The sequence below is a fragment of the Microtus oregoni genome, unplaced genomic scaffold (assembly GCF_018167655.1).
Source record: "Microtus oregoni isolate MIOR12 unplaced genomic scaffold, Mior012 000002F_ref0000024, whole genome shotgun sequence".
NCBI lineage: Eukaryota > Metazoa > Chordata > Mammalia > Rodentia > Cricetidae > Microtus > Microtus oregoni.
In genome coordinates this window covers 568,793-581,547 of record NW_024543061.1, presented here as the reverse complement: position 1 = coordinate 581,547, position 12,755 = coordinate 568,793, and the positions used below count along the sequence as shown (strand labels likewise).

Genomic DNA, 12,755 nt, shown 5'->3' with positions numbered 1-12,755 from the left:
CTTCTGTTCTTTTTTTAAAGATTTTTTTAATTTATTTATTTATTAGAGATTTCTGTCTCTTCCCCGCCACTGCCTCCCATTTCCCTCCCCCTCCCCTAATTAAGTCCCCCCCCCCTCAGCCCGAAAAGCAATCAGGGTTCCCTGTCCTGTGGAAGTCCAAGGAACACCCACCTCCATCCAGGTCTAGTAATTTGGGCATCCAAACTGCCTAGGCTCCTACAAAGCCAGTGTGTGCAGTAGGATCAGAAACCCATTGCCATTGTTCTTGAGTTCTCAGTAAAGATTTTTTTTTTTAATTAATGATGTATATAGGGTTCTGTCTGCATGTATCCCTGCCTACCAGAAGAGGGCACCAGATCTCATTACAGATGGTGGTGAGCTATCATGTGGTTGCTGGGAATTGAACTGAGAACCTCTGGAAGAACAGCCAGTGCTCTTTACCTCTGAGCCATCTCTCCAGCCCAGTACTTCTGTTCTTGAGCATTTCAGAGAAGGGATAATCAGCCTGTGTAGAGAAAGTCTGTGTAGTCAAGGTCATCATGGCGTGAGTTTGAGACTCACAAAAGAGTATAATGATAATGTAGAAAGCAAAGTGCGTTAGACACATGGCTGCTTTATAGCACTTTTCCATGGCAAATATTCATTTTTTAAAGATTTATTTATTATATAGTGTTTTGCCTGCATGGTCACCTTCACGCCAGATGAGGGCGCCAGATCTCATTATAGGTGGTTGTGAGCCACCATGTGGTTGCTGGGAATTGAACTCAGGACCTCTAGAAGAGCAGCCAGTGCTCTTAACCAGACTGACTAGTATTGACAAAGGTACCTCCTACTTTCAAATGTACTTACAGCTGTCATTACTTTTAAGAAAACAGGCTACTTTCTAGTTTTCGTAATGTCTTTTCAGAGCTCACTCGGGAATGACTTTTTACGTCTTGAGTGACTTTTGAAAGCATTGTAAGGAGGAATGTCCTTTTTTGGTTGTTTTGTTTTGTTTTCAAGATGGGGTCTCACTGTATATTAGCCCTGGCTGTCTGTGAACCCACTCTGTAGGTCAGGCTGGCCTCAAACTCAGAGGTCCACCTGCCTCTATGTCCTGAGTCCTGAAATTAAAAGGTGTGTGCCACCACAGGCAGTAAAAGCCATTGCTAAGAGGGGTGGGCAGAGAAAAAGTAGCTGTCATTTCCTTATGAGTGCCTTTCTGGTTTCCTTACTAGTTCCATAGTGTAATGCACGGTGTGGCTTAGGTGTTTACAGATGTAAAAGGTGTTCTGAAAGACTTCATCAGGGAAAACTGAAATTAGACTGATTTCAGCGTGATGTCTCCCAGTGGCAGGCCAGCTGGCCTCTAATGGTGTTAATAACCAAAAAAATCCCTTCTATTAGCAATTATAAGCAGTGTCATTCAGATTATATTTTTGTTAGCCGGATTTCATGACCCAAAGTTAAGAGTTTTAAAACTAGGGCTGGGGGTAGAGCTCGACGAGAGAGGGCTTTCTAAGCCAGGTACTGGGTTTGACCCCAGCACTGCAGAAAACAAATGCCTTCCGATTGTTTGGAATTCTGTCATTTAGTTACAAGAACTTAGACTCAGAACAGACGCTGAGTCACTCTGCAGGAGGTACATTGTGAAATCTGAGGCTCCAGTTGATGACTGTCTTCTGCACCGGGCATCTGAAGTTCAGTTTTCCAAACCAAGTGTAAGAGTATGAGGGACGAAGGTGGACATGGTGGCAAACACCTATAATCCAACCACTCAAGAGGCAGGGGCAGGAGAATCACAAATTTGAGGCCAGCTTAGGCTACACAGTGCACTGTCTCAAAGGACGGAAAGTGCAATGGATAAACCATGTCCACATGGTCTCTTGTGCACGCATTTCCAGCTTGCTTGACTTTCAATGAGGCTGCGTCAGAAGGTCCTAACAGCCTCCGAGATGTGTCGAGGAGCAGTGTGAAAACAACGGACAGGATACAGGTCTTATAATGGCCTATTGCTAACCAGCCTTCAGTGGCTCTCAAGACACTTGGCTGAACTCTCTGGCATGTGTCAATTTTCTAGATCATCTTGAGAGAGCTGTCATTTCTCAGCTTACCTGTAGAGCCTTTGTACCTCCCAGGTGTTAGCCAATAGGCGTTTGCATTATTAGGTTTCATTAGGCATTATTAGGTATTATTATTAGTTGTTATTATAGCCAATTGTCACCCAAGCTATACTGCTATGGACAGATTTGTGTGGCCCATGAAATAGTCTTTGGTGTCATGTTTGCTTATCCTGTCGGTGTTAACAGCAGAAAGTATGCAGATGGCTTCTCTACAGGCTGAGTTCCATCTGGTGAGGAAGCCCATCCCTCACTCTGCAGACATGAAGTTACGGGATCACCCTAGGAGATCAAATCCCACAAGGGAATGCTAGGTTGCCGGGTTATTTCCACAGAGGACTCCGTGAGGGTGAGTTTAGGAGGGTAATAGCTAATTTGCAAAGTTGCTTAGAGGATTTGTTTGTGATCACTTTATTTAAAAAGGAAATACTGGTATATACCTGTAGATTCCAGCAGTCAGGAGGCTGACGGAGTTCTAGGTCAGCCTGGACTCTGAGACCCTGTTTCAAAACAAAATAAGACCAAAAGGATATGGAACAAGGTGCAGCATGAACAGTTTGCTCACGTAGCTGTTACTTACACTCTCTTAGCTACTAGGAAGCCCCCTTTCACTCCTTTGTCACCAAGGGCAGTTGGCTTATGTGTCATTAAAGAACTTCCCACAACACAATGGACAGGAAGATGCCAAGCATGGAGCCTTTATTTTACATAGTACTTCCAAAGAGGGCACTGCTTAAAGTGAGCAGCCAACAGAAGATAAGAAAGTGACAGCAAAGACAGCTGGCTCAAGTCCCTCCATGGAACCATGGATAGCGCATGTCTGAGCACCTTGTGTGTCTGGCTTAAGTGCAGGTAAGGCAATAAAGATTGTGCAAACGAGATTTGTGTCTGTGTCCTCTGATCAGGAATGACTACTACATGCAACACACAAAATGCACAACTTGAAATGTCTGGATCTGTAACTAAATTTCCTCAAGCAAAGATGCACGGGAACAATGAAATGGCGGACACAGACAGAGCCAGTCGGGCGGGAAGAATGGAGAATGTCGAGGGACAGTGAGGTCAGCACACGGATCAAGAGCCCTACGTAGGAGAAGTCGTCCCAGTGGCAGAGCAGGCTAGGACAGAGAGCAGGAAACATTCTCCAGCCACCTCGAGCTCCTTCCTGCCTTCATTCTAAGTTGAGCAGCTCCACGTCAAAGATGAGGGTGGCATTGGGAGGGATGACACCAGGGTGGCCAGTAGTTCCATAGGCCACATCGGGGGTGCAGGTCAGCTTCGCCCTCTGCCCCAAGCTCATCTAGCAGGGATGGGAGCAGATGGGGAAAGGAGAAAGAGGACCCAGCTTGGTTTAAAGAAAAAGTAAGATAACTTTTTGGCATTTTCCCCAGACCATCCTTAGGGTAGCTCCAGATCTGAGATTAACTTTATACATGGCACACTGAAGTTAGACTAAGAGCTTAAACATGCAGATTCGACCTCCAAATAGACTCGACTATGGGGCAGGTAACAGCCACAAAATAGTCTCAGATTCATCCATACATCAAGCATCACTGGTTATCCAGCTAGAGCATGACCCGAACACTTGTGTCTGCTCTTAATTGTTCCCGGTCCTCTTCTGAAGCAGCCAAAGAGGAAGGTACAAACAGCACTGAACACTTGTAACAGGACCAGTTAAGACCCAACAAGTAAAGGCCACAGCAAGGTGACGAAGGCAAAGCTACAGGAGTGGAGCATCCTACGACTTCCCCAACAGACCGAGGGAGAGCTGGAACCAGAGCTCACCGCACTGTCAACCCGCTGGAGCTGAGAAGTTTAGATTCCAAGCAGTTCCAGAAATTTGAGTTGACTGGTGAGTAGCGTACCGATGTGAACGTTCCAGCGGAATCGCTGTAGTGTGCCTACGCAGGTTAACGCTTGAAGAAGCTGGGTGAAAATGATGTAAGAACCCCACTAGTTCTGTAATATTTGTCATGTCTGAAATAGCTTCAAGCAACATTTAAGAGCAAAACAAAAGTGCTGTCTAGCTCACAGCTTGTAGCCTTTCCAGCCGGCTCCAGCAAGCCTAGGAGAGATGCTGGGAAAGAGACACAGATGTGCCAGCCACAGAGGAGGTGAAGGGCAGAGCTAGAGGTGAGCACTAGGTGGTGCTGCTGCGCCCTGTGTGCAGTGTGGCAGTGTGCCCTGTGCCTAGGTGAAGCGGAGGGCCCAAATCCACCACTCCTTAAAACCCCTTCAGTGGGCATCCTCAGCCTACCTGGGCAGCACCTTCTTCAAAACCTTTGATGACTTCCTGTTTGCCAATTCTGAACTTGAAAGGTTTGTTTCTATCTCTGGATGAATCGAATTTCTTGCCATTTTGGAGCATTCCTAGCAAAGCGAGAAGAGGGTAGAAAAGTGAACTAACAAACAGACGGACTCGGCATGTCTAAATGAAATCCTCTTCCAAAGGAACCCTCCTCATCGCCGACCTCCCTCGTCAGCAGAACACCTGAACCCATCTCTCTGCCTCACCCCCACATGCAGCCTGCTAGCAAGTCCTGTATCTTTGGAATCCACCTACCTTTTCAACGTCTGCTACTGCCCCCATTCTATGGTCTCGAGCCACCACCACGTCTCACCTGTAGATGGGAACACCTCCAAAACGGTGTTTCTCCTTCTCACCAATCTTCCACTCGCTACATCGACAGATCCACTGCCATCCACTCCCAACCCCCGCCTGAAACACAGTTCTGATCATATTTACTTCCCTGCTTAGAACACAAGAGCTCCTAGAGCAGAATCCAAAAGCCTGAGGCTAATGATGCCTGCCTTCAAGTTCTCTCTCTGCCCCTCACTCCTCCTCCCCCTACCTATTCAGAGCATCCATTCTCAAGTTCCTCTACACCGTGTCTCAACTTTTCATGCTACCTCCTCCAGCTTTCCAGTTTCCGGTTCAGTCCTTTCCTGAGGTCCTCGGTGCTTCCTGAGAATGGAAGGCCAAGGAGCATGCCATCGCATGACCCCTGCTCCAGCGAAAGTGCAGGGTGACTCGGGCACTCTGGGAGCTTCTGGCTCATGTACAAACAGTTACTTTACCCTGGGACACCCAGGTGTGATCATTCTCTACCTTCTCAGGGCCGGCGCCCAGTCATCCCTGACATTCATGTGTTACCGCTGTCCATTAGTCCAAGGCCCCAGAGCTACGGTACTAGGCCAGATTTTCTTCTGAAACTTTCATTCTGTTTTACATGCACAGGGGTTTGCCTGCATGGATGCCTGGGCAGCATATAAGAGCCTGGTGCCCTTGGAGGCCAGAAAATGGCATCAGGTACCTTGGAACTAGAGTTATGGATGGATGTGAGCCACCATGTAAGTGCTGAGAATTGAACCCAGGTCCTCTGGAAGAGCAGGCACTGCTCTTTTCTTTTCTTTGAGACAGTTTCTCAGTATAGCAGCAGTCCTGGAACTTACTTTGTAGACCAGGCTGGCCTTGAACTCAGAGGTCCACCTGCCGCTGCCTCCCAGTGCTGGGATTAAGGGTGTGTACCACCACTGCCCAGCAGGCAGTGCTCTTAATCACTGAGCCAGCTCTCTAGTCCAACTCAATTTTCTGAATACCATTCTATTTCAAGATTTCTGTAGATCATTTGGGCCCATAGGAAGACCTGGCCTGTTAAGTCCAGATACTGAGTTCCTACTGTTTCGAGACTCTGTTTTGTTCCAACAGGGTCTTATTCTGTAGCCCAGGCTGGCCTGAAGCTCAGGACACAGGCCTGGCTGGTCTCCAACTTGCAGGAGTTTCCAAGTGATGAATCTCAGGTGCAAGTCATCTCACCCAGCTGAGACCAGGGTTTTACTTCAGTCTGGCACTGTCTCTGTGTGATATTGGGAAAATGGGCCCCATATTTTCCATATTTAACACAGGAGGCTTTGCCAGCTTACAAGTGTCTGAGTAGCCATAATTGTACTTCTGAATTCCTACAACTCGAATGTGTAATAGAGATTCCTATTTACCTACCTTCTGGGTAGACTAGTTTGGGCTCCTGCCCTGAGTTCTAAATGTGGCAAAGGAGAAACCCTTCTGTCTACCCAGAGATGCATACGGATGGATGCTACAGAAATCAAACACAAATACATGCAGATACACAGTTGCTAAGATATTCAGATTCACAGAGATATACGTGCATGCTCACACACATTCACACACAGACACCCAGGAGAGAAGCAGATGCTGAGAAAATATTTAGATCGACAGACCTACATATATTCATACAGTCATGCACTTGGACAAACACATGCGTGAATATGTACACATGCACGGTCCATTTATAGACAAGCTTTCCCGTTTCCCCAGTGCCTTCAGGTTTCATAAAGCTGAATCTACTTGGAACCGTGTAACAGTTATCTGTTGCCGTGAGCTCAGCCAAGCCCACATAATTCAGACACACGCCCACATAAATATGTTTGCTTCTTTTACAAAGATGCCATTGTAATACATCAAATAAAGGACGACTTTTTGGATTAACATTGCTGGATCAAAGCCGGGCGGTGGTGGCGCATGCCTTTAATCCCAGCACTCGGGAGACAGAGATAGGCAAGTCTTTGTGAGTTCGAGGCTAGCCTGGTCTACAAGAGCTAGTTCCAGGATAGCCAGGGCAACCCTGTCTCAAAAAACCAAAAGAAACAAAACAACAACAACAAAAAACCATTGCTGGATCAAATCTATATCCACATAGGGGAAAAAAATTGAACTTCAGCATCTACCACATCCACATACAAAAACCAATTCCAGATGAACCAAAGACATAAATATGAAAGATAAAACAAGCCGGGCAGTGGTGGCGCACACCTTTAATCCCAGCACTTGAGAGGCAGAGGCAGGCTGATCTCTGTGAGTTCGAAGTCAGCCTGGTCTACAAGAGCTAGTTTCAGGACAAGCTATAAAGCTATAGAGAAACCCTGTCTCAAAAAAAACTAAATAAATAAAATAAGAAAGAAAGAAAGGAAGGAAGGAAGGAAGGAAGGAAGAAAGAAAGAAAGAAAGAAAAGAAAACCTCAGGCTTGGGATCTGTATGGTGGCAGAGTACTTCACTACAGGTACAAAGATCTAGGTTCGATTCTTAGCGCCACAAAACACTACAACTCATAGTGTAGTACACTATGTTTCTACAAAGCAGTCAGGCAATGATGGTGCATGCTTGTAATTCCAACACTCAGGTGGAGTCAGGAGCAGGAGCTCAAGGCCAGCTTTGACTATAGAACAAATTCAAATCCCAAGTTACATGGGATCCTGTCTCAAATTTTAAAAAATTAAAAAACAATAAAAAAAATACCACCCTACCACCATTTCTACTAGGTAATAAATAAATAGATAAATTAATATCTTCATAATATAGTGAAACATTTCTTGAAGTGAACACAGAAAAATATGTCAATATGTCACCATGAAAGAGAAGGCTGATAAGTATGACATCATGAAAATTAAGAACTTCTGCTCAAAAGATACTACTGAGAGATTAATGGCAGGGCTGGAGAGCTGACTCAGTGATTAAGAGCACTTGCTGCTCTTGTAGAGGTCATGGGTTCAATTCCCAGCACTCACACAGCCGCTCACAATAGGCTTCTAACTTCAGTTTTCAAAGGACTCAATGTCTTCTTCTGGCCTCAGCAGGCATTAGACACACGAACTCACCGGGTAGCCAAGGTTCGCCTTGAACTCTTGATCCTTTTGACCTCACTTCCCAAGTGTGGATACTACAGGTGTGCGCCATCAGGGCCAGCTTAAATTTTGTTGTCTTCTAAAGCTTACCAGAAGTTTCATACTTATGGTCTCCTACTGTGTTTGATAAGACAGTGTCTCCTGAAGCAGGGCCATTTGTAGCTGATGTAAGTGTTTAATGCACACTGCCTACTCTATGTGTATACTTGCAAAAAGATGTTTGGTTTCATTAACTTGATCAGCAATGGTCTGTCCACAACACGTGGGACAGATAAATCAATTACCCTGGCCAGCGGCTCCAGAGTCCCCAGGGTAATTAGGCCACATCACCCGGAGATAAAACAGCCCGGGTGTGCAGACATCAGTGACTGGCGAGGCAACTGTTGAAAAACAGCCACGTCATTTGCGAGAACCAGTCTGGTGCTTCACACTGGCCTAGAGAACTGCTAAAAATGGCCCCATCTGAATATGTCCCAGGAATTAAACTGGCCTTGCTGTATACTAAATGACTGTCACCCACAGAGTTTGCCACATTAGAAAGCAGGTCACAAGGCAGAGTCCTCACACCTCTTGGAGCAAATCCTGTCAGCAGTCCTAAAGAACTCATCTAGAATGTTCCTGGGGGCAGGGGAGGAGGAACACTTGTTGCTTTTCCAAAGCATCCAAGTTCAGTTCCCAGCATCCACGTGGTGGATCACCAAAATCCATAGCTCCAGAGCCAGGGGGTCTGACACCTTCCTACCTTCAGGGGTACCAGGCACACGTGTGGCATACACACATATGTGCAGCTGAAACACTCATACAAATAAAAGAAAATAAAATAAGTAAAGAATGCCCCTTGGTCCATAGGCCTTCAAACACACAGCATCTAAGAGATGGCAGAGATATGACACCCTCCTCTGGATTCTCCCAGCACCTGGAGACAGCATTACTACCATCCCCCAATCCCTCTCACTACAGTGAAGGGGGGGAGGTGTAGACAAAGGGGAAAAAAAAACAGGGTTAAAGGGGATTTTGAGGGTGCTTAGATTTTTGAGAATAAGTCTGAAACATTAGACAGGAGCAGGAAAGCCAGGATACCCCCTGCCCAACATCAAGGAATGAAACAGAAGGTATTTGACTCTACCAGAGGCTGGCACCACAGATGGCCTTGGTGGGTAAGGGGAAAGTGAAACTGGCCACAGGAAACTGCCCTAGGCTTTTGGGATAAGCCAGGGACAAGACCCCCTGGAGAGAAGCTTACAGGACAGCCCTGCCTTGGGAGAGCAGGCCTGAGCAGGGTTGAAGGGAGTGAGACGTACCTGTGTAGTGCACCACGCATATCTGACCCTTCTTGGGGAATGTCCTTCCTGTCGGGAGATATGAAGGCAGATGAAGGATTAGGGAATTAGGAAAACTCACTTGACGCATCCAAGTTTGATTACAACCCTGACTAGCTCACTTTCCCCTCATCACCACAGAGCTGCGTATCTCTGTGCCTTGGATGAACCAGAGGTAATAACGTTCCCTTTCTGGTTTGCATTTGAACTTTGCTATCAGTCCAATTTACTAATTTAAAAAAAAAAAGCCCCATCAGTTTTTATTGCTTCTTTTACTTCCATCTATTCTACAAGCATTCATGAATAGCCTACCATGTGTCAGACCTTAAGTAGATTCCAGAGACAGAGAGCAATATGTGAACCCACGAAGAAGAGACACAGAAACATAAATCCCAAATTGCTATAGACTCATGATGGCCATCAAAGATGAATAAATGCAGTCATTCACAAGAAATCGATAATGTTCAGACCGGTGCCTCACGGCAGAGTTACAGCAGAGAACAATAAAGACAGGTCCCCTGGTCTTCTGGGGTTTGTATGCTTTCTTTTGAGTATGTGGAGTGGGTATGTGAGGTGGGATGTTGTGTGTGTGTGTGTGTGTGTGTGTGTGCACGTGCACACGCACAGTGCATGCATTTGTGTTCACAGGGGCACATGCCCATGAATTTGCATGCAAGAGGCCAGAGAAGGATGCCTTCCTCAATCTGCCTCCAATTTATTTCCTTGAGAAAGCGTCAGTCACTGAACCAGAAGCTATGCCATGGAGCTCCCAGGGTCTGCCTGTGTCTTCTCCCATTGCTGGAGTTTAAGACATTTGTGGTCCTACCCAGCTTTTTTTAGATGAGTGATGGAGATTCAAACTCAAGTCTTCATGTTTGTGCAGCTGGGGCTCTTCCCCACTGAGCCATCTCCCCAGTTTACATTCTAAAGGAAGGAGACAAACAATACTCATCTTAATAAGTGTAGATAGTGATAAGCCCTCTAAAGAAAATTAACAAGCGGATGAATTTCAGAGAGACATGATGAGCCAGCAACTTCAGAAAGGGTGTGCCAGGAAGGCACTTTGGAGAAGGGGATGTTTGAGCCGGTTCTTTAGGAAGGAACCAATTCAAAGACCAGGAGCAGGAAGGGATGGCTGTATTTTCAGAAGAGAAGGGAACAGAGTGAGAAGGAGGAGAGGAAGGAGACGCAGCACACAGTTTGCAGAGGTGGCTTTAATACTAAGTGCGACAGGAAACCACGGAAGAGTTTAAAAGCATGAGAATGACCTAATCTGAATTAAGATTTTGTAAAACCACTCGGGCTGCTGCGTGTGGGATGGGTGGTTAGACATCTGTTGCAATACCCTAGGCAAGAAATCAATGATGGCGTGAATTAAGGCAGTGGCAGCAGAGAAGAGAGTGAACTAGATTGGAGACACATATTTGGGAAGCAGGGCTGGCAAGGGATGTAAACGGTAGGGAGAAGGGACCCACCACCCACCTCACCACCGGGTGAGGGAAAAGGAGAAGACAAGAACAGTGCTTGAATTGGGGGTTTGGGTAACTGGAAGGTGGCAGAGCTGTTTCCAGAGATTAGAAAACTGGAAAGGGACAGATCTGCGTGGGTGGCAATCTCGAGCTGCCTTTTAGACTCGCAAGTTTTTACTGTAAGAAGGTAGATGCAAAGCCGACACTGAATAAACAAACTGGCTGGAATATAAAGCCACGAAGCTGGATTGTGACAGTGGACTGGAGGAGCTACCAAAGAAAGCCAGAGAAAGCATCGTGGGAAATAGTTAGCTGGATGGTAAAGGAAGAATAGGAGTCGGTTTGGAGAAGTAAAGGAGTCTGGGAAACAGAATGACTTGAAGACATGTTCAAATGCCTGGAATCCAGAGTTTGGGATGTAGCTCAATGTAGAGCAGTTGCCTAGCATGCAATGAGGCCCTTGGGTTCCACCCAAAGCACAGGAAGCCTTAGGGTCCCAGAGTCCAGTCACAGGGGAGCCCACTGATTTTATCCTATTATCCTGGGGTCCAGCACACCGTAGATTTTTCATAAATATTTGCTAAGTGGGACGTGTGTTTAACAAGTTGCAGGTGGCTTGGTGAGGCTGGTTGTGGGTGCAGAGATTGTAGAGAAAAAGGATCTGCCAGTGTGGATCAGGCCCTATCTATCACTAAAGGGGCAGATTGCTTGCAGAAGCAGGGGGCAGCATCTCTTGATAATTTCCTACCTGAGGGAGGGGCCTGTTAAGCTCTGCATTTGAAAAGGAAACAGGTAAGAAGGTGAGGGGAGTGAGGACTGGAAGTGTTAGACAGGGAAATGAGAATGAAGATGGGGAGACACCTCAGAGGCAGTGTGGGTAACAAGGCCTGGGAAGGGCTTCCTCGTCTTCAAAAGGCTTCCGAGAATCTTCGCGAGGACAGAGAAACCTGTATGCCAAAATGTGATCTGGGTAGTAGCTGGCATTTCCAGGAACCCCTCGTTTTATAACCAATAAGCCTTTCAATTTCCTGGGGAGGAGCATGCCAATAACCTCTAACAGTAAGTTTGCTTGTGAAATAAACACTGTAGATCTGGGGTGCGGCTTGGGTCTGGATTAAATTTTGCCTAGAAATAATTACTCCTTCAATATCTACACCCGGTTTTCTAAGTAGTTGAAAAAAACTCGCTGCTGGTTCTCTTGACAGCAGACAGGGAACCCAGAGAAAGACCTATGGATGAACAAAGTTAGGGAACCTGAGTTCTATTTTGGACGGGCTGACTGAGGCACCCTGGACTGTCCAGACAGGTCAAGCAGCAGGTCCAAGGGATGGGTTCTCAATCCAGCTTACCGCTGCCCAGACCTGGGGGCCGCCAGACAAGAGGGGTGAAGGGGTGAAGGGTGGGGCGTTAGGTGAAGGTCCCTGTGCAGCAGGGACCCCTTAAGCGGGTCCACCCTTGGTGTCGGACAGGGAAAAAGGAGCTGAAATTCGAACCTGGGAAGTCAGCAGCAGCGGATATCCAGAGGTTGCAGTTAAGGCGGCATAAACTTCAGCCTCGGACAGTGACGGGACGAAGACCCCTGGCCCCAAGGTGGCCACCTTCACTCCCCAAGGTGAGCGGGCGCAAAAGAGGGTGGTCGAGAATTGTCCTCTAGAACCCCCAAGAATCAGGGTGGAGGTCTCCTCCTGCTGCGTGCATCTCCCCCCAACCCCCACCCCGTTGCAGGTCCCCGGAGCCACCTAGGAATCAGACCTCTGCCCGCGGACTCCGCCCCGGGACCCCTCCTCTTCCCCCCAGGTTCCGCCGCCCGGTACCGTCTCCCGGGGAGATGGTCTCGATCTCCACGCCCATCGCGGTCCCACAGGCCCCGCCTCCAGGGGGGTCCTCGCGGCTGCCCCGACCCCGGCTCCGCTCAGGCCCGACCCCGCAGGCGCTCTGGTTTGCCTTCTTGCCGCCACTGCAGAGCCGGAGGAGGTGCGGCTGGAGTCAGGACCTGCGCGGGGAGGGGCCGCCGGGAAGGGGGCGGCGGGGTGGAGCCGCGCGACAAGGTGGGGTCGGCCGGGGCGGGGCCCGGGGGAAACGACCCTGACGTGGCTGCTCCGGAGCCTGGCCAGACTAACCACCATTAACCCTCTAGCCGAGGGAGGAGGGTGATTAATGAGTCATG

General features: G+C 47.7%; 1 protein-coding gene across 1 annotated transcript; it reads right to left on the bottom strand.

Annotated features, from left to right (window-relative positions):
• Nucleotides 1–2,555: 2,555 nt before the first annotated feature.
• Nucleotides 2,556–12,726, bottom strand: Fkbp1b (FKBP prolyl isomerase 1B). The gene is made up of 4 exons (XM_041644375.1): nt 12,403–12,726; nt 9,102–9,149; nt 4,357–4,469; nt 2,556–3,399 (listed from the first exon to the last, which is right to left on the bottom strand). The coding sequence occupies exons 1-4, from the start codon at nt 12,437–12,439 to the stop codon at nt 3,271–3,273; spliced, it is 327 nt and encodes a 108-aa protein (XP_041500309.1). The 5' UTR covers nt 12,440–12,726; the 3' UTR covers nt 2,556–3,270.
• Nucleotides 12,727–12,755: the final 29 nt, after the last annotated feature.

What these genes read in the sequence shown, in the direction of transcription:
- Fkbp1b (XM_041644375.1), bottom strand. Translation starts at nt 12,439, where the DNA reads ATGGGCGTGGAGATCGAGACCATCTCCCCGGGAGACG. An exon ending in ATGCGTGGTGCACTACACAG is followed by an intron (nt 4,470 to 9,101) that starts GTACGTCTCACT and finishes TCGCTTTGCTAG; the next exon opens with GAATGCTCCAAAATGGCAAG. An exon ending in TTGAAGAAGGTGCTGCCCAG is followed by an intron (nt 3,400 to 4,356) that starts GTAGGCTGAGGA and finishes CATCCCTGCTAG; the next exon opens with ATGAGCTTGGGGCAGAGGGC.